A 22006-nucleotide genomic window follows, 5' to 3' on the forward strand; every position below is an offset into this window, starting at 1 on the left:
TTTCTGTAGCTCTAGCATAGAGAAGGTGATATTCTTCAAACCGAAGCTCTTAGACATGGCAATTGTTTCAGCAAATACAATTTTACTGCGGAGAGATCTGTTTTCTCATCACGCGACCCCAGCAGCAACTCCACCTTCTTAAGCTTCTTTTTGGCTCCTTAGCTGAAATAAAGAGAGCCACACCAAGTTCTTCTCGGAAGTGAAGTGTTCTTTTTTTTATTAAATTTGTAAGATTGCACCCCTTTTTTCTTCCCTGGGCTCCTCAAGCTATGGTTTAGTGTGATCATGGTTGTAGCCACGTAGTGACGTTTTCGAGCACAGCTGAAGAATGCCCCTCTGGCTTATACTGTTAGGATCCTGACCCTCCAGAAGCCAGGCTGACAAGATACTGCAATGGCCTTGTGATTTCCTTAAGGCAGTCTGGGAAAGAAAGATGATTGGCCGACAGCATCCCCCCCTTTTATCTGCACGGTGAAGTGGTGTCTTCAGGAATGAGTCACTTCCGTTCTCTGATTCATCGCTTCTCCCGTGTCCCTTCCGTTGAAGTAGATGCCACTCAATGGTGAAGGCCTTGATGAACACGTGCTCGTTCGTCAGGATGCCAGTATTCCTGAAGGCTGATGCAGGCATCTACCCTTCCCGGTGTAGATGGTCCTGTGGGCAAGACTGAGAGGAAAGGTAGCCTCAGCCTCACAGATCACAGTTCATGGTTCCATTGCCTTCTTGGCTGGGGAGCGCTAAGACCTCCAGGCTGCAAAGGTTTTTTTATTTTTGTTTTTCTTCCCAGTGGTGGCTCCTGGAATGCAGGAAAATTGAATTACTTGGAGAGTATGCCGCTGCGATTGAGATATGTTGTTCATTGAGCTCAGGATCTTGGGAGCCTTTGTTCAAAAACACTAGCCCTCACTTTTTTTTTTAAAATATAGACTCCCATGTAACCCAGTCTATTCTCAGACTTTTCATGTAGCCAAGAATGACCTTGAACTTCTGATCCATTTGCCTCCACCTGCCTGTTTTCTCTCTCTTTCTTTCTTTTCTCTCTCTTTCCCTCCCTCCTTCCCTCCTCCCTTCCCTCCCTCCTCCCTTCCCTCCCTCCTCCCTTCCCTCCCTCCCTCCCTCCCTCCCTCCCTCCCTCCCTCCCTCCCTTCCTCTTTCCCTCCCCATCCCCCCTCTTTCTTTTTCAATGGTGTAGTGCTGGGGCACAGACTCAGAACTTCTGCATGGTTGGCAAGCATCCTGCCAACTGAGTAACACTTCCATCCCCCTTGATGTTTTTGAGACAGAGTCTATTTGTGTAACCAGGTTGACCTAAATTTAGGGTATTTATACCTTGGCCTCTAGACTGTTGGAATGACGGGTGTGTACCACCGTTCCTGGCTCATTCACTTTTTGTAATATTGAAATGATACTGAAATGATAAACTGTTGGATTTAATAGGTGAAACAAAATTTGTTATGAAAATCCACTTTATCTTTCCTTTGAATGTGGCAGAGGACTTAGTCTTACATTGGAGGCTCATGTTCCATTTGTCTTCAATCTGAGCCTATGTTAGGGCAGCAGAAGTACTGTTTTAAAATGCCATCTGCTGGATTAGTTCTTAAAAGCCTTTGAGGCGCATGGCTCGTGTAATTACGGTTTTCTTGTGTTTCTGATATCTCAAGGTGGAAATCAGCATTCAGAGTAACTTCCAGCCGGGAATGAAGTTGGAGGTGGCCAATAAGAACAATCCAGACACTTACTGGGTGGCCACTATCATCACCACCTGTGGACAGCTGCTGCTTCTGCGTTACTGTGGTTATGGGGAAGACCGAAGGGCTGACTTCTGGTGTGATGTGATCATAGCAGATCTACACCCTGTGGGGTGGTGCACACAGAACAACAAGGTGTTGATGCCCCCGGATGGTGAGCTCACGTCTCGAAGGCTTTGATATCAAAGAGGTTGCTCTTTATGATTCCTGTCCTTGCTGAAGGGACAGAGAGAATCATCTAGAAAATCACAGATATGTTTAGTGCAAAAGTTCTCAGTTTTTTTAAACATCTGGGCTTTATCTAATGGATTCTGTGGGGTGGGTGGTGGTTTATTATCTTGTGGATGCTGTGGGGTAGGTGGTGGTTTATTATCTTGTGGATGCTGTGGGGTGGGTGGTGGTTTATTATCTTGTAGATGCTGTGGCGTGGGTGGTGGTTTACTATCTAGCAGATACTGTGGGGTAGGTGGCGGTAGGACTTTGTTTACTGGAAATGGTATTGATCTTCAATCAGTTGAATCATATAAGAGGAAAAAGGTTCAAGACCAATTCTCAGGTTGTCTTTAGATGGTAGGGGATAAAGTTAAACTGTGTGTGTGTGTGTGTGTGTGTGTGTGTGTGTGTGAGAGAGAGAGAGAGAGAGAGAGAGAGAGAGAGAGAGAGAGAGAGCGAGCGCTACTCTTTGGGGATAAGATGTCTTGCTTTTACTTTTCTCCCATTTTAGAGAATTGACATTTTGAACAAACTTTTTTTTAAAAAAAATTAATTTATTTTGACCATATGTATATGTGAGTGTCTTTGTGTAGCTGAGTGCACATTATTTTAGGAGTCAAGAAGAGGACAATGGATCCCCTGGAGCTGGAGCTGCAGGTGATTGGGTTGTGAGCCACCTGACTTGGGTGCTGGGAACCGAGCTTGGGTCCTTCACTATAGCAGTGCATGGTCCTAACCACTGTCTCGCTTCTCCAACCCCCCTGCATAGACTTCTTTCCTAGGTTTGCTTGTTGGCTTTCTTTTCTCTTCCCATCCCTTCCTTTTGACAAGGTCTTACGTAGCCCAGACTGGATGACCTTGCCTCTGATCCTTCTGCTTCAACTTTCTCAGTGCTAAGATGACAGACATTTTTCACTACTGCCCTTCCTTTGGAGTAATCTCTTTCCCTCTCCTTCATCTTCCTTTCCTTCCCTCTGTCCCATCTCCTTTCCCTTCTCCCTGTCCTTTTCCTTCTCTCTCCCCGTCACTTCTCTTCTTCTCTTCCATCTCCTCTATCCTTTGCTTCCCACCCCAACCTCCGGTATGATTTTTTTCTGATATGGAAGAATGACCTGTGGCTTTTATTTCATCCCTTTGTTATGCATAATTGATGACTTGCTAAGGAGGGGTCACCCAATTGGCTGAGGCCCAAGAGTTGCCTTTCAGTGACATTTGTAGGGGTTGAATCCATTGCCTTGACCTCAGCTGACATCATGACCCCTTATTGTCTCGGAAGAAAGAGAGAGGGCATCCTTTGGGATCTTTGTGTCTGTTCTGTCCTATGCCTGGAACTACTTGCCTCCTTTCTCCTCTTCTCCCACTGGTCCCTGAGGTCAGAACTGATCTGTGCTCACAAACACGTCTGTTGGGACCTTAGTGTCCCTCACATCTCAATTATGTGTATGTGTTTAATGTAACTTAATTGTTTAATTAATGTTGCAAGGACTTTGAGAATATTAAGCAAATGCTCTACCGCTGAGCTGTGCCCTGGCCCTGTATAATTATAAAGCATAATTCATGTATTGTAAACGTCATCTGTCTAAGTTCAGTGATTTTTTTCCCCTATATTCACAAGATTCTTCAAGTAGTGTTACTATCAAGGCCTGGGATGTTTTTTATTTCTCTAAAGTTATTCTCCATTCTCACCTACTATTTTTTTAAATAAACAAATCACATTTTAAAATTTTGTTTGTGTGTGTGTATGAGTGTATGCAAGTGCATGCACATGTATATGTGTGGAGATCAGAGGACACCACACAGGAGTCAGCTCTCTTCTACGTGGCTGGCAGGTTAGGCAGCAGGCAGTTTTGTCCACTGGAGCATTTTGCTTCCTCTCCCCAGCCTGGTGGTTGTGTTTTACAACAGCTGCTTTTGTGACCCCATCTCCAGAGCTCTGGCGTTCCAATGTTAGTGCTCTGAGAGCTCCTGGGTTCACTTGGGACGGTCCCTGCTGTCCCTGGGGAGACAAGGCACAGTCGATTCATCAAGTCCCCTCCCTCCCTTGGAAGAAAAATATGGCAGTTGTCAAAGTCTCAGAAACACCATCAAATTTGTATCCGGCAGACTCTGTGCTATTAGCCAAGACAGAGATGCCCTTAAAATGACAAGATGAAAATGAAAAATGGAAAAAAACCTAGAAAAAGGGAGACCATTAATTTGATGGAAAGATGAGAAGTCTTTTCAAACAACAGCGAGCTATGTTAGCTTGAGGATCTCTTCAGTGCTGTCTTGTAAAGAACTTAAGAAAATTTACCATGTAATCAATATGACTTGGGAATCTTTAGTTTGGAGAACAAAGTCAGGAAATAGCAGGTTCATGGGGCAAGGCGTTTTATTGATTTCTGTGGGGGAGGGATAATTATTGCTTCATAACCAGAGGCCACGGTTGTTCTACAGGGACTGGGGGAATCTGTGTTTTGAATGGGGATTTTTATTGTATGGTTTTCTTAGTGAGATAATGCTATAAATGCTGCAACTGTGCCTGGATGATCTTTATCTTTGTTGTAGTTGAACTTAAAGGGCATTGCAAAATATGAAATATCACTCCAGGACCCTAATGTTTCTGTCTGAGAGGCTCCCTTGTGATGTGGAGCTTGTATGTGCACATGAGGGGTGTGTGTGTGTGCGCACGCGCGTGTGTGTAGACTAGAGGACAAGCTTGGCTGTCTATCCACTATGGTGTTTTTTTATTAGACAATGTCTCTAGTTGGCCATGAGCTCTTTGATTAGACTAGGCTGGTCCAGGGAGCCCAAGGGAACTGCCTTCACCAATACTGGGGTGACAAGCACATGCTGCCATGCCTGGGTTCTGGAGATCTGGTTTATTTCTTGAGCTTACAAAGCAAGAACTTTACTGACTGAGCTATTACTTCAGCCCAACTAAGGCTTCTTCCAGGTCCCAGGAATCAAAGTGAAGAAGGGACGTTGCAGTGGACTAGAGATCTGAGCTCCTAAGAGAAGCCACCACTAACTTGGCTCCGAATCCCTTCAGCCCTCTCCAGCAGTCTATCTTTGAAGTGAGGATTTCTGTAGTGTAATCTCAGGGAGCTATCTGGTCCATCCTTCCTGCATTTGTGATTCCGATTAAAGGAGGAAAGTGTGACTGCTTACTTTTCTCTTTTATGCATGCAGTATGGAGTTTGTTTTAGGATTAGGATCCATGCATGTCAGCTTTGGAATCTATGAAAAGCACAGGAGAAAAAAAAATGCCTCTGTCTTGTTGGACGATGGTTTTATTTCCGTTGCTGTGAAGAGGTCTTCTAGCAGAAGCCACTTGGAGAAGAAAGGGTTGAAAAATTCCAGGCTGCAGTCCAATGTGGACAGCGAAGTCAACGCAGGGACTGATGGTGTCATACCCAGTCAAGAGCAGCGAGAGAATTAACGCTCCCTCGCCTGCTCCCAATACCCGCACACAGTCCAGGGTCCATCAAGTGAGATGCAGCCACTCACATTCAGCGTGACTCTTCCTACCTCAGTTAGCACCAGGATTAGTCCCCACAGACATGTCTGCAGACCAACCTGATCTAGACAATTCCTCAATCGACTCTCACCTTAGGTGATTTGAGATGGGGCCTGTTAACTATTAAAAACTAACAGCCATGGCATGGCTAGGATAGGCTACGCCTGTGACTGCCTGGGTAGAGTGTCCTTTAGTCAATAATTAGGGAGTTTAGTTCCCCTTTTCAATCTGGAGAATGAAGAGTTTCTAGTTCTGCAATGAGTGATCAGGGAACCAATGACAGCTTGGAGTACGTGGGCTTTTGCCTACTGCTTCGTGGGAGGAGAAAAAGGAGGTCCCTCCTCAGGGTGAAGTTACTGGGTTCAAGGTCTTTTCATGTATCTGAAGTTGTCTCTGCGTCAGTAAGAGAGCAACTTGATTGATTCATTGTTTGATGCAAGGTATTTATGGGGTGCTAGCGACTGAACCCAGGGCTTTGTGCTAAGCAAACACTATGCCAACTGAGCTACATCCCCGAATCCAGATTTTATGATTTTAGATGCCAGTTTGATGGGGTCCAAAGACTGTGTTTCCCTGCTGCACTATTTTAACTTGAGCCTTGAATGAATGTCAGACTTCATAAATATGTTACATTGTTAGGAAGGAAAATCAGCAGGGCAGCATTCCCAGTTCATGTCATTATGATGTGGTTCCCATCAGCCGTCAGAGGACTCCATTAACAAGGACATGCTCAAAGACAACTTGGGTTCAGTGGCCAATTGGCCGTTGACAGTGCAGTTAGCGCTCCTGCTCCGGGGCTAACCAGCGCTAATCTTTCATATTAAAAGTATTAAGAGACGTACTACATTAAAGCCTCACTAAGTGCAGCGAGGGATTAGAGCGCCTATTAGCAGAGCAAAATGGAAAGCGTTTTGGCTTAGTAAATCAATAAGGCTTGATTTATTCATAAGTGTGCACCACGCTCGCAAAGGGCAGCTGCCAAATAATTATTGTTTATGGTGATAATGTACGGAAATCATTTAATCCAATGACTGTTTTCATTGTTATGTATTCAGACGTAGCAACATTACCTCTTAATGTCAGGGGCCCGGGAGCGTCAGTGCGCTGATGCTCTGAATGGCTCCTATTGAATTCTTTGAAGGATGCTCCTGTGTGAGATTGCAGGCGAATATTTGCGGAGATGCAGGGCAATAAAAGCCCTGGGCTTCTAAACAGGCAAGTATTTATGTGTGCTTTCGGCTGCTGCAATAAACGTATTGGAATTCCAGGGCCTTAGGAGTCCTGTCACTAATTTTTATTTTCGCCATTATTAAAATTTCTGCAATTTGAATTGCAAACACCTGCAGGCGCGCCAGAATGACTGTATTTACCATTTCAAAGTGGGATCACCCTTACCAGAGTTACTTAATATATATATATAACTTATTTGAATAAAGGAATGTTTATTCATGAAGTGTGAGGAGAAAGTGTGAAGATGGCCTTATGTTTTGCGGGTAGATCTGCCAAGTTCTCTGGTGCGGTGAGCACTCTCGTTGGTTGTAAAGGAAGAGTTGCTGCTGGGCGGGACACAGCGCTAAAATGTCCTGACACAAGAACTCGCTTGTCCACAACCGTTAATTAACCATGACTATGGGAAAGAGAATTTGATATTTTATAAGGCTATTCATTTTTAGTTTATTCTTCTTCTGTTTGCGTGTGAGTGTGTGTGCGCGCGTGTGTGAGCATATGTGTATTTATATATGTGGTGTGCACACATGTGAGCGGATGTGTGTGCATGTTTGTGCCTGGGCAGGTGAAGACCTAATACTGGGAATCATGCTCCATTTCTTTTCTCTATCTTACTCAGTGACGTAGGCTCTCTCACTCAGACCCAGAACTTTCTAATATGGCTACCCTCTGGGGATTCTCTGCATTCTGAGGATGGAGTGAACAAGCCAGGCTGCCATGGCTACCTGATATTTACATAGATTCTGGAGATCTGAGCTCTAGGAATTATTTAACCACCAACTCATCTCCCATGCAAGAGAATAGTCATTTAAAAATTTCAGGATTTAAAAGGACATTTTAGTAATGTTAGTGGTACTTAAACACTTTTATTCCTTGGAAAATCTTGTTTATTAACAAAAATTACTGATGATTGTGCTCTTAAGCCCACAATCCTCTTGCATCAGCCTCCTGAGTGCTAGAATTACAGACTTCTCCTACTGTGCCTGGCTAGGTCAGTCTCTTCTCTAATTGAACATTTGGAGTTGAGGGAAGCCGGGAGACTCATTGACTATTAAGTAATTTGATGTACAGAGTATGAAGCAATATTGGTACAAGAAAAGATAGAATGTCTTTGATAAATATGACAGTAAATAAACAAATCTTGGTTATTTTTCAAAAAAAATCCTTTGGTCAAAAGTCACCTTTCTTATTTTTCAAAGTAGAGTCCTAGGCTCTAGTCTAGACTTGCCTGGACCTCGCTGTGTAGATGACATTGACCTTGAACTTGTGGCGATCTTCCTATCTTCTGGCCTCAGCCTTCTAAGTATTGAGATTACAGGTGTGTGCCGACATGCCTGGCTCCAAAGCCAGCTTTTCAAAATGGTGCGTGAGAGAAGGACATGGTGGCAGGAAGCAAGGTAATTCTTCTATGTGGGCATGCAGTAGACCTTTTAAAATAACTCACTTGGGTGGAAAGCCTTTTTGAGCAGGCACAGAGCCTGTGTAGACATGCATCACAGCTGTGTAGACACGTGCCATAGTGTAGATTAGACTGGAGTTGGCTTGTGAACAGTCATAAGCATATATGTATGTGAGTCTGTGTGTGTGTGTGTGTCTATATGTTTTGACTTAAACAATGAATCATTTTCACATAGCATCGTTAAAAGCTTGAATCTTTGTGCTCTGACAAAAATAGAAAGGTGTGTAGACACAGATGAATCTACATTTGAATCTACATTCTACAGGGCAGCAGTCACCTACAGCAGACACCTCTTTAGATGGTCATTTGTTCCCTGGATTTTTAAAAAATTTTTTTAAAAAGATTTATTTATTTATTATGTACACGGTGTTCAGCCTTCATGTATTCCTGCAGGCCAGAAGAGGGCACCAGATCTCATTACAGATGATTGTGAGCCATCATGTGGTTGCTGGGAATTGAACTCAGGACCTCCGGAAGAGTAGCCAGTACTCTTAAGCTCTGAGCCATATCTCCAGTCCCCCTGGATCTTTTTTTTTTCCTGGTGTCTTATATGCTTATTCTTTGTGCCTGAGCATCAGACATAAAGCCAAGGGGTTGCAGATGTCTTTGTACCATTTCCATGCTTGTGGCAGCAGGCCTGTCAATCCACGAGGAACAAATTGTTGGATCAGCAATCTCAAGTTTTCTCTCCGTTAAAAAATGTCCTGCTTAGCCTTGGCATGGTGGCACGTACCTGTAATCCCAACACCTGGGAAGGTGGTGGAGGCAGGAAAATCAGCCGTTCAAGGCCAACATAGTTACATGGCCAAGTTGAGGTTAGCCTGGGCTACATAAGACCTTGTCTTAAAATAAAAATAAAAGTCTCAGCTATAAGACTTCAAAGAATGAGATCTATGAAAGGGCTCTAACAGAAACGGGAGCCAGAGTTGTGCTTTAGTTTTTGGGAGGAAAAACAACAGAGACCAGAGGAGTGGAGGCAGTTTTGGTGGTTCCTATGTAAAGCAGAAACGTTTGTAAGTAATGAATACATTCTGTTTGTTCCCTGTGGATTTCAAATCTTCAGATTCAACACAGATCAAAAATATTAAAACAAAAAATTTCCACATGTTCTGAGCAGGTACAAACTTCTGTTATTGTTCTCTAAATAGTACACAATAGCAATTATTTACATTGTCTCGGTATTGCATTGGGGATTATACGTGATCTAGAGATGCCTACAAAGCACATGCATAGGCCGTATGTAAATTTCACATAAGAATGGAGCATCCTTGAATTCAGAGTCCCAGATTCAATCCCTTTTGTGCACCGCGGGCCAGCTGTACTTTTTCTATACAGTTCATCATGCTAAATCTAATGATCCTCTCAACTCAGACTTCTGAGTGCTGGGATTTCAGACATGGGTCTCTATGCCCAGCTAATTTTTTCTCTTGTGAATCCCTGTTTGTTGTTTGTATTGACTCTTGACAATTACTGTGTACTATTCTCCCTTTATCATTGTCTCGCACAGTTAAAAAATTAATCTGGAATTTTATGATTATATATATGTATACACATATATACACATATACATACACGTACACATATGTGTGTGTAGTGTGTGCATGTGTATGTGTGCAGGCATAACTACATATATGTGTATGTCAGTGTGGAGGACAGAAGTCAACCTTAAGTGTCATTTTTCAGCCAAGAGCCACCTTGGTTTTTGAGACAGGGTCTCTCATTGACCTGAGGCTGTTTGATTTTGTCTAGACTGACTGGTCAGTGGCGTGCCTGTCCTGGTCCCCTAGTATTGGGATGATTTATATTTTTTTTAATGTGGGTTTGGAGGCAATGAACTCAGGCCAGTGCTTATACATTAGATTCTTTGTTGAACTTAGCTATTGCTTCAGCTTTCCAAAGTAGACTATTTCTTACTGTGTGCCTATCTTTTGTAGTTCCAAATGTTTAACTCTAGCCTTAGAAAAAAAACATGTAAATTGGCAGGTGGCATTTTTATTTTACATTTGAAGAGAATGTGGCTGATCCTAAATTAGGTGACTTGTATAGATTTAAGCCAAGGGTCTTTAAATCAGTGATTTTTGAAATAGTCAGAGCATGGCGGTGTCAGCCATCGTTTGGTTACTGGTAAAATTCGGTGAGATTTTGTAGGAGAATGGGTGAGCTTGGAATATTATGAACACTCGCCGAGACAAGCCATCGGCCTCTCCTTGTGATCTTTGATAGCAGAGTGAGAAGCTGCTTGCCCAGAGTGTTTCCCATCTTGTCTTTTCTGGCAGCAGATAAACGGAAGAGCTGTGGTCTGGAACTTCTTTGGCGGATGGTAATCATGAAATTATGTAAAGTTATGTAAATTGGATCAGATGCTATTTGGGTTTTCCCTTGTTGCATGAAAACTGTAAGCGCAAAGCCAGGAGCAGATTTTCTTTTCTCGTGAGTCATAAAGTGCACTTATTTTCCCCAGCTTCTCAGTTGAGCGACATGTGTAATATAAAGCGAGCATGCGTGTGGCTGTGTGTGGACTAGTAGCATGAGTTCATCTGGTGTGTTTCTTTGGCCTCTGGACAGTCCTTTCCTCAGTTACTCCCTCTTTTATCTCCTTCATTGTCAGAGCCCTGGTCTCATTTGGCCAGTGCCTCCTGTTGCCCCTTCTCTCCCCTCATCCAGAGATCCTGTCCCTGTCCTGCTCAGATGACATGGTCTAATGTGCACGGGGGGCTCAGCTCCCATCGGACCCAGATCCTGCTCCGGGTGGACCTTCTAATGCCCTACATGTGCTTGAGGTTCATTCTTTGGGGAAGTCTCATGGCAACTGTGACAGACGAATCCTCTGAGCTCAGCTTACTTGCTGAAACATCTGATGGTTTTGCCCTTGACTCCCCTGCATCGTCCTCCTTTGCTTCCACTCTGAGCCCGGAGTCTCCAGCGCTGCCCACTGCTCTCTGTCGCGTTGCTGGTCTTTCAGTTAATCCGTTGGACTGGTGAGCTGTTGCCAGTGCGGTTTGGTCTTTTGGCCTTCAAAGCATACACCTCCTGTTCTTTTTATTAAAGCTCCCTTGTCAATTGATGTTCCGGGCCGTGCCTCCATGGCCACAGCCTATTCTATGGTGATTCCTCCACTTCAGGGCTGTGGTCAGATCTCCAGTCATGGTAGTGCCTTCATTCCAGACTGTCTGCAGCTCTGTCCTTCCGTTCTGCACACCTTCTAGAAGCGAGTTTGCCTTCTCATCCCAGCTGTAAGGGAAGGCTCAGTTTGCACATATCTTCTGAGCCTGGCATTATCTTAAGGCTCACTGAACACAACTTCCAATTCAAAGTCTTGAGCACCAAGATGGTGTGATTCAGAGATGGATTTAATATTAATTAGAATCCTCCATAGGGAAAGAAGTGATAGGATGCAAATATATATGCACATATGTACAAATGCACACACATACACATATACACACACAGTCTATCCATCCCTACCAACATATATTCATAGATGCATACACATACACACACATATATATGTATATACACAAACACACACATACATATATATTGGATTGGCTTCTGCTAATATGGTGAGTCTGAGATCAGATCGAAAGGACTGGAATATGAGACTCAAGGAAGGAGACTTTTAAAATTACAGTGTGAGCCCAGGAAGCCATCTCCTGTACAAGCAGGCAGAGATGCTGCTGTGGTGAAGCCCTAAGGCCTTTGCTGGGAAATTCCTTCTTGCTGAGATAAATTGTGCCCTTTGTTCAGCTCATGCCTTCAACTGATTCGGTGAGGCTCGCCCGTGTGAGGGAGACAGTCGGCTTTATTCAGAGTCCTGAGTCCGAGGACCGTGAATTGTGATGTTAATATTGTCAGAGTGAAAGAAAAAAAATCAGTGGCCAAGTTATTTCTCCAAGAGCTCATAACTATCGCTACGTGTGTTCATGAAAAGTATCACTTTGCAGTAGCACTGAGTTGGAGAAATACCCCTTCCCTGTTTTTGGTCCTACTTATGATCCCAGCTATCCTTCCGAGTCACTAGCAAGAGTTGTATATATTAGCTGGTGAATATTTCATCATATTGAACAAAACTGGGTATTCTTTTTATATCATACTAATTCATGTTATGGTCATATGTATCAATGCCAGTCCAGAAAGGATGTGGGTGAAAGACAATTTTGATTTTTTTTCCATCTTGGCAGTGGATAGACATGGATTCATTGATAGAATTGTCTAGTTTTATTTTTTATGAGCACATTTAATTAAAATCAGTTGTGAAAAAGATCTAGACAAATTATTTAACTTTGTTTTACCTGTCTTAGACTTTGAACATCCCTAGTAAATTAAAATTTACATATTTTAGTAGGTAGATGTAAATGGTAAGCTAATAGATATTCTGTGTAGTAGCGTTTAGAAGGAAAATGGATTGAAAGAATCCATTTTCTGGGATATAGCTCAGTTGGTAAAGTGCGTGGCTAGAGTTCATGAGGATCTGGGTTTGAATCACATAAAATTCGGCATAGTGGCATATGTGTGTACTCCCAGCACTCAGGATGCAGAAGCAGGAGGATCAGAAATCCAAGGCTGGAAAAGATCCCCTTCCTACATGAATCTATGTAGAGATACTACTTTAAAATTTGGTTCCTTTAGTTTGCTATTTTTGATGAAAAATATTAAGATGATTAAGATTTCTGTGGATACAACATGTCATGCCAAAGTCTTTATTCTTCTTAACTTGACAATAGTTTTGCTGAAATGAAGGTAAAACGAAGTCAATATATTTCTTAGACTAAAGACACAATTGCCTGTGAGTTAAGTAATCCCTATTTTGTTTCTCATGTAAATGTTGCCGGCCTATTAGTACACTATCCAGACTTGGCTCATAATTACATTTAGTTGTCTTTGGCATTTTGCCAACTTCGGTGACATAGGTATGGTAGGTTGCGTTCTCTCTCTCTCTCCCTCTCACCCTCCTTCCTTTATAGCCGTGGTGTTACGTATATGTGTGGTATGTGTGATGTGTATATGGGGATGCAGGTTCCTCCCCCTCCATTCCCCCACTCAGTTGCTACTAGGAAAACTGGAGCTGACACAGAGAGACATTGCAGCAGTGGGTAGTAAGTCTCGTGACTACCAGCAGCTGCTTCGGGGTCCCTTTAGTGCTGGGGTCATGTACATGCTAAACATGTGCTCTATCACAGGGTGATGCCCTCCAGTTGATTCTCAGACAACATTGCTGTTGCCATGGAAGCAGAAACATTTTTCTACCAGTCTATGGGTAGTTGTCTATTGAGGGCTTGTGTTTTCTGTTCTTGTTGAGACCATGTGATACAGTGATTATTAAGCTTACTAAGATTACTAATTATTAATTGAAACGCAAATGCAATACAGTCAACTTTAAGCCAATCCCACCCCCTTCTTTACAATGGCTAATCCGCTGGGATAGCATCCTCATATACTTATTAATTTTAATTCAATTTATTAAGCTCTATTTTCAGTGTCAGCATGCAGAATAATGAGTATGATTATGGCATTTTTACAGTACTGTGTTCATTGTGATATGTGTAATGACTACATGTGTAAAGTTCATACTCATTTCCTTAGTTGCGGAAGCTGAACTCTCACCACCTGTGAGTAAGGGTTCCTCTTTCCCTCACACTGTCGCCAGCATTCTTTTTTTTTTGCCAGCAGCGAAGATTGGGATGAGATAAAGCAGTTTGAATTTGCGACCCTCTGATGCCTAACCATCTAGTTTAAACATTGATACCTTTGTAAATCCTAAGTAGTTTTTGGAGTAGTGTAGAGTGGAAAGATCTAGCATCAGTATGATTTTCTTCTTCAGTGTCAAAGGCCTTTACCTCAGTCTTTCCTTAAAATGCTGTGACAGGGACATGTGACCTGTAAGAGCTTGCATTCTGAGAGAGCTCACCTATACAGCTGTGAAGATGCCCCATCCGCATCCCCATCCTCCCCACCCCTGCTTCTTGTGCCATCTCATTAGCTCAAAACTCTTCTTTCAGCTGTAGCCCCTGTCCAGAGTACTGACAAAAAAGTGTTCTTTTCCTGTTTCCTGAGCATTTGGGTTATAGAACCTTCAAAACAGTTAGTTTTGCTTTGTTAAAGTTGTTTTTAGATACAAGTTCTCATTCTTCTGATTGTGCGGATAATGACTTTTGTACGTTTAGTAATCAGAAGTACCTTTGTCTGGATTCCTTTTAGCATTTAAATGTATGAATTTGGATGAGGTGTCTCATGTCTAAATTGTCCGACCCTCAATCTCTCAGGTATAGATTGTGGCCTGTTGATTATTTTGTATATTAAATCTGATTTGCATAGATTCCTCAGGGCGGTGCTAAGACTGTAAGAGACAATAAGAAATTTGTATTTTCTCATTCATCATCCTTTTGCTTGAGGTGGTGTTTTATTCACTTTTTAATTTCCTAGAAAACCCTGCAGAGTTAAAGCCTAGGAGTTTTTATGCAGATAAGGGATAAAGTCTCTGAGCTAAACCAACTACAAAACGCAATGCTACCTAATGCTAGTGTTTTTGTGTAGTGTATTGGAGAACTCTGTTGTATGTGAACATGCATGTGTGTGAGAATGCACATGTGTACAGAGGAGGCCAGAAGACTGTCATTCCTCAGGATCTGTCAACCTTATTTTTAGACAGGGTCTCTTTATGGTCTGGAGCTCATTAGACCAGACTGACTGACCAGTAGCCAACAAAATCTATTGTGTGTCCCTCCCCCGTTAGGATTACTATCTCAAGCCAACACTTCTGGATATTTTATGTGAGTTCTGGGGATGCTTGCAAGGAAAGCCCTTTATCAACTGAGCCCTCTTCCCCCTCCTGAAGATCTCTCTGTAATCTTACTATGTTCATATATGTATATAATAGCAATCGTATTTGGTTCTAAGACCTGGTTCATATTGGCATTTGCATATGAGAAGCTGGGAGAACTAACAGGTCATGCTTGTATCAGAAATAAGTGACAACCGTCGGCCTGATTGGGAAGGTGAGCACAACTGGGATTACTGGATGCTACATGCAAGTGCAATAAATGTCTCTTGCCATAGGAATGGATAGCCCACCCATAGATCTGGAGGCTGTGGGCTAATTACAGACCCAAGTATCATCCATGACATAACAAAGCAGAAAAATTGAATTTTATAACTCAATCTTAAGGAAAGTCCTCAGGTTTCTAGCTACCAAGGAAGAAGAAGTAGGAAGCCCCGGCAGTGGCTGATCTCAGGAGTGGGAGGGTCTGGTGTAGAGAAAAAGAGGAGTCTTAGGAAATATCTCTCTTTGAAAGACAAATGCTTGGGAGTTCACATGCGTGATAGAACTTTTCTCAGGTACTAGGACAATAACAGTCTTTATTCTGACTTTTTAAACAGGGTAAACCCCCGAGGCCAAGATCATGAGTGTGCTGCTATTGACCTGGCACACGTGTGTTTAGTTCAACACTGTGTACTGTGATATGCACTGAACTCTGGTGATGATCACCTAGGAAGTCATTTAGCAGGCAAGGGGCAAATGTAAGGGAGCTGTCATGGTTGCTAAATGAGGCTTACCTGCAAGGTTTGCATCAGGTGGATGTTTTCTCCAGATGGAGAATCTGTGGTCCATCCATGTTTCAGTCTGAGGCGTTGGATTTACCAGAATAAACAAGACCCTTATCAGCATAATTCCCGTATGCTAGTTGCCCTTGCATAGCGACGAGCAAATTCATGACAGAAACAATGTAAATGAGATTACTATTAACTATTATTTTTAGCTCACAGTAACAGATGGTTCATGCCACCCAGAGTAGCTGGGTAGCACACCATGGTAGGAGCGGATTGTGTGATGGTGGAAATCTAGTTAATTTATGGCCACCAGGAAGCATAGAGCAAGACAGAAGGGACTAAGGATAATAAGGTCCCAAGAATCTATCCTTAGTGGCTTACTTCCTCTAGGGAGACCCCACTTCCTAAAGTTTGTTTCCACAGGGTCCTCAAAGAGCTGAACCAATGTATTCAAAACATGATCATATCCTGCGGAGCACATTTCCTATTTAAACTGTTACAGGACCCCTTAGGAAGAATCTTGAGCCAGGAGTGTGTTCTAGACTAGGAGACCTAGTGGGAAGGCATCTCTTGACCTCACTGGGTAGGTAGAAGTGGATGGGGAGGGTAGGCATGAACGCTGAGTCTGGGAGGGTAGGCATGAACTACCCGTGACTACCTGAATGAAACAAGCTTGCTAGAATAGGTGTGCCCTGGCTCTGCTGGCTTACTACAGTTTAGGACCCACTTGTGAATGGGAGCCCTCTTGTCTCTTTGAGAAAGTAGTGTACACGGGGTTTTCTAGAACTTGGGTGATGGTAGCTTTGGTCCTGAAAATATAGTCCCCAAGCATTAAGGGTTCTAGGTAGGTGATGGGTGAAGATTGGTGAAGACAGCTAAGGGACCCTAGAGGGTAAAGGGAATCCCAGCACCATGGTGCTAGGCTGGTGTGTGCTTTAGTCTCCTTCAAACACAAAGCAGTAGCTCCAAGAGCCAGAACCAAGGCAGTTTTGGGGTTGAACGCTGAGGGCTGCTGGATTAAGATAGCTAGTTGAGGGAATGAGGGACAGTTTCAAACATTTGAAAATTGAGCTGGTGCGGTTTTCAGTGACTAGATGGTTTTTGTTTTCATGTATATGATCTCTGGGGCTAAGAAAGGGGCCTGGGATTCACTCTGCTGTGATTCCATTTGTGGGAAATTAAAAATACACTTGAGATTTCAGAATCATGGCAGAATGGGGACCAGAGAGGAGACAGGAGGTCCTCATAGGTGACGTTGCCCAGTTTCAGATTGCAGGTCTCATCCTTACCCTGATGAGAAGGCTGCCATTCCTACACTTCTGAATTTACAGGCTTCAAGGAACTTGGTGTGTTCTTGCACACCTGTAATTCCAGCACTCAAGAGGTGACGCAGGATTGTGAGTTCAAGACCATCTTCAGTCATATAGTGAACTCCTCTTTTATTTTATTTTTTTAAAATGATTTATTTAACTTTTATGTGCGTTGGTGTGAAGGTGTTAGATCCTCTGGGACTGGACTCTCAGACACTTGTAAGCTTCCATGTGGATGCTGAGAATTGAACCCGGGTCCTCTGGAAGAGCAGTCAGTGCTCCTAACCGCTGAGCCATCTCTCCAGCCCCCTGAACTCCTCTTTTAAAGAGAAAGAGAAAGAGACAAAGCTAAACCATGTCTGTAAACCTTGTCTGTTGTCCAGTGTTATTGCTACTCTGAGTATACTAGAGATTAGTCCCAAGAGCCGCGGCATTGGAGGGTTGTCTTACTCTTAAAAGGTTAATGTTGAAAATTATATGCTTGTTATCCATAGACTAGCACAAATTTCCTCTCGTTTATGCCCAACAGCTTTTGGAATTGTATAATTACACAAAACAAGGCACAGTTGTTCTTTGAAACATTTCTGCGGTTTGCGGTAAGCCTGCAAACTGATGTTTCTAGAGATTTCATCAGAGGGAGGGCCGAGGAAGTGAAGAGAAATTGGATTTTGAGAAGTTTTGTAATTACTTGTTTGATTATCCCTTATCAAGGAGCAGAGCTGCTGTTGAACATAGTTGATTAAACAATGTAAAAATTTTAAAAAGCTCATAACGGCCTATTTATATAGTGTTTTGGAAAAGACTAGCCCAGAACCTATCATGGGTTATAAGAAGTGAATAATCATTAAAGTAATCTGTAATTAATTTTTTCCACAATGGATAGTTAATCTCATGATCATCCATTCAGCTTGTTTCCCAGACAGTTTTGGTGAATCTCTTTTGAGACATCAGAAAGTAAGGAAGCTTCCACTGCCTACACACTTCCTCCCGACCCTCCAGCACACAAACGGGGCCCACTAAAGATGGCCAGAGGCAATAGCGTATGTAAGAACTTTGCCCCCACTCTGCTTGCCCCTCTTCCCTCTCTTCCTGCTTCTCTTCCTCTCTCCCTCTTTCTGTCCCCCATCTTTATTCTTTCTTCCTCCTCATTTCTTCTCCTTCCTTTCCCCCTCTCTTTCCTCCTCTCTTTCCTTTCTTTTGACAGTCTGACCTCAGAACTAAATACAAAGTCAAGGCTGACCTCTGACCCTCCTGCCTCCACCTTTCACAAGTTGGGATTACAGGCACACATACCAACGACATCATCAAGGTCAGGCCAAAAACTCCCTTTTTTCTTCTTCTTTTTTCTTTTTCCTGAGGCAGGGTCTCTCTATGTAGCCCTGGCTATCCTGGAACTCGCTTTGTAGACCAGCTGGGTTTGAACTCACAGAGATCTGCTTGCCTCTGCCTCCCACGTGCTGGGATTAAAGTCGTGCAACACCACCCCCTTAAAAAACTCCTTTTAAAATTTTTCCTTTAAATTTTTAGATTTTAGTCCTCTGGAGAAGGAATGGTGTACAGACCCTGTTTCGTGGTATTTACAACAACATTTAACCAGATTTGTTTTGCGAGATGAAAATAAAGTTCATTGCATGATCTTCAGCCGCATATGTGGTGTGAGATTTGCTGGTCCGTCAAACTGGAATTCAAGTCCCTGACGTCCGTGGGTCTTTAGATTTATAAGTATCGTTGACGGTTCCTCTGCTAAGCGCGTGTACCAATGTGCTCTTCTCTGGTGGGTTTCTGTGACGGATGACACAGGGACCGCGTTAACATAAATCCACGAGCCAATTAACATCAATTAAAAATTGTATTAAGATAGCCGGAGGAAGTCTTTTGACATTAGGTGCAATTATGTTTAGATCAGACCTAATATTTCTGAGGAGCTTGTCTGTTTCTCTCCTTACCACATCTTCCTACTAACAAAGAGGACTGTTAACATTTAAAGGGGTGGGCTCATCTCTCAGTCAGCGAACGCTCTGTATTTAAATTTCACCAAGGTTTTAGTTGGTTTTAAAAACAAACGTATTTGTTCATTTTTGCAGCGTTCTTTTTCCTCTTCTAAATAAATGTGCCCCCCCGTCCATTTCTTATTTGAATTTTCATTTTTAAATTTTCATTTTCCTTGGGATTTTATCACTCAAAGCCAATTTAAGGACTTGAACTAATTTTTTTTTAAAGTATTATTATTATTATTAGTTATTTTGTCATTATTTAAATTAGGCAAGGCTGGGCTGCACAGCCCCGCGCCTGGTGATCAGAGAGTGTGGGACATCGGCTCCCTTGGAGGTAAAGCAGAGAAGGGGAAGGACCTGGACAGCGGTCACTGCTGCAAACTCACTTAGTTGAAAAGAACGGAGCGGAGCTTTCATGTGTAGCAGTCTGGTCTCAGCCGCCTTGAACTCCTGACCCTCCTGCCTCCACCTCCAGAGTATGTTTTGTCCAATGAAGGATATAGCATTGATTAACTTGCGATATAATTGCTGTAGGAGGTGATTGTCTGCTTAGGTAATCAAGTGTTGCGTTTGCAGGCTTGAGCTATCATGCCTGGCTTAAGTGATATTGAGGACAGAACCCAGAGCTTCATGCATTCTAGGCAAGGACTCCACCAACTGAGCGTTATCCCCAGCCTTGACCAAATTATTTCTTACAGTATTTTCTCTAGTACTTAACACTGAGGGATTGAAGCGAACGTTATACGGCCTACAGTATAGTTGTATAGTTAAGTGTTAGATACAAAATTAGGCTAGAAGTCAACATTTAGACTTTATTTTTGAAATAAGGAAGAATGACAGAGTCTGGATATAAGACTGCAGAATTAACATTTCAGAGCCTTTTCGCTTGCCTACAACATGTTAGGTAGGGCCCAAGTGTCATGCTAAGTCGTTAAAAACCATAGTATCTTGTCATTCTGGGCTAATCTTGGTGTTAGAAGGATCAGAATCTCATTCCTTTTTGTGTTCCTGTGTAGAAACAGATGAAGGGTTGGTGGCTAATCTTGGTTGTCACTGTGACACTTCTGGGAAGAAGGAGCCCGGCAACTTTACCTTTACACTGGCCTGTGGGCATATCTCCATGGCATTTTCTTGACTGTTAATTGTTATAGGAATGCCCAGCCCACTGTGGGCGGTACCCTCCCCAAGCAGGAGGGCCTAGGTTCAGGCTCCTCCACGGCCCTGCACCTGAATTCCTGCCTTGAATTCTGACCTTGGTTTCTAAACCTTCTCTTTCCCTAAATTGCTCTTGGCCAGGATTCTTATCAAAGTAATCAGGACAGAAGCTAGGACAAAGGGTGAGTTCCGTTTAAGTCAAAGCTGATGCTATCAGATTGGTTGTACTTTCTGGAGGCCTGGGGAGAGGGCAAACAGATGATTTGCTGCAGGGCATTTGACTCTGTTTGCATCCTGACCCCGAGGGGGAGTCGCCTGGCCTCTTGGGCAAGAAGTAAGGTTCTTATCAATTTCTATTCTCTCAGGGTCTTCTGGAACCTTCTTTGTCAAGCCCTTAACTTATTTTGTAAGTTTTTTTTTTTCTATTGATTTCCCAAGACTACATCACAACCTTCTTTGACCACTGTTACCCATAAACCATAGCTCAAAAATGTTAATTGTAAGAGCTAGGGTATTTGTTCATGCCAGAGCCCTTGCCTAGCAGGGGTGAAAGCTGTTCAACCCCACCCCCACCCCCACCCCATCACTGCCAGAACAATTTAACTATAAATTATAGATAAATGAGAATTTCTGAGCTCCCTCTACTTGGGTAGCCTACCTGTGTGTGTACAGCCCTAAACCGTACCATGTAAAAAACCGAGTTGAGCATTGGGAAGACAAGACGACAAACCAAATGCATTCTTTCTCTGAAGCAGCTCACTGCATACCCAAACAGGATTAGGAAGTAAACCAAGAAGACAGGAAAGGTTCCTTGATTAGTTTATTCCGATGAAAACCGACTGTAACTTCCTTCAGAAGTGTATAAATAATTGTGCCTGGCACGTGATCTTCAGATTGGCAGATGAGAGTAATAATAAAGACAGGTTTCTCGCCTCATTCTAAACTTGAACTCTCAGAGACTCTTACGTAACGACCAGTCAGATACTCAGCTTCCACAGGACCTGTCAGTGTAGACACTGCCGTCAATGTTGCTGTGTTTTCTGCTCTCTCCATTCTGATGTCCCCGTTCTCCGAATGGTGCGCCGCTGAGTTAGAATATCAGCTTATCCCAGCTAGGTGACTGTTGGTTCTTTTGCGGCCTTCTTTATTCTTCTGATGGATTTTTAACATATACATCTATTTCCTCCTTGCTCCCCTTCACAAAGATATTCATGGAAATTTCAGAAGGTGTTATAATGGTTTAATAAAATTAATGGCTTAGTGAAATTGCTTTTTTTTCAATTTATTCCCATAATGGTTTAAGTTTTGGTTCATTTAAGCAGTTATTTTATGATAGTTTTAGGTAAAACAAAAGCAATGAAAATATTAGTGATTATATCTTAGAAAATGAAACGGAATAAATGAATATTTCTTGGCAACTACAAGAGTTGTTCCTATATGACTCAGTATTGTGGTTTCTCAGTCTCATTCACTTCTCGATGGTTTCCCTTTGCAATCTATGAGTTAAACTAACTCAGGCAAGCACATGCGTACATGCCTAACTTGCTGCGGTAGCTTATATGTAAACTAAATTGTGTAATACCTACCAGTTTGCTTGCCATACAAATATTGTGGTTCCCTGGATTGATATCTGTTTGTTATTATTGAGGCTTGCATTTGGAGATCTTGGGGTACTCACTATAAACACACAACAAATTATTTTAATGAGACAGTGAACTGTCTTCAAATTCTCAACTTTCTTTTGGCATGTTCTATTAAGTTGCATGCATCACAGTTTCTTACTGTGATTTATAGCTTTCCTTTTTCATAATGAATGGCAGAATGCCTCTTTAATTCTGCTTTGAAAACTTTTT

The 22006-nt window shown here is 42.6% G+C and overlaps 1 protein-coding gene across 4 annotated transcripts in view; it reads left to right on the forward strand.

Moving 5' to 3' along the window:
- Window positions 1–22006, forward strand: part of Sfmbt2 (Scm like with four mbt domains 2) — a 187941-nt gene that overhangs the window by 30941 nt on the left and 134994 nt on the right. For all 4 annotated transcript variants that reach the window (XM_048460657.3, XM_048460662.3, XM_048460658.3 and 1 more), the window contains exon 4: window positions 1662–1902. In XM_048460657.3, coding sequence (XP_048316614.3) covers window positions 1662–1902 — 241 coding nt within the window. The remainder of the gene's footprint in view (window positions 1–1661; window positions 1903–22006) is intronic.

Source organism: Myodes glareolus, chromosome 14 (genome assembly GCF_982192425.1).
Source record: "Myodes glareolus chromosome 14, mMyoGla1.1, whole genome shotgun sequence".
Classification (NCBI taxonomy): Eukaryota; Metazoa; Chordata; class Mammalia; order Rodentia; family Cricetidae; genus Myodes; species Myodes glareolus.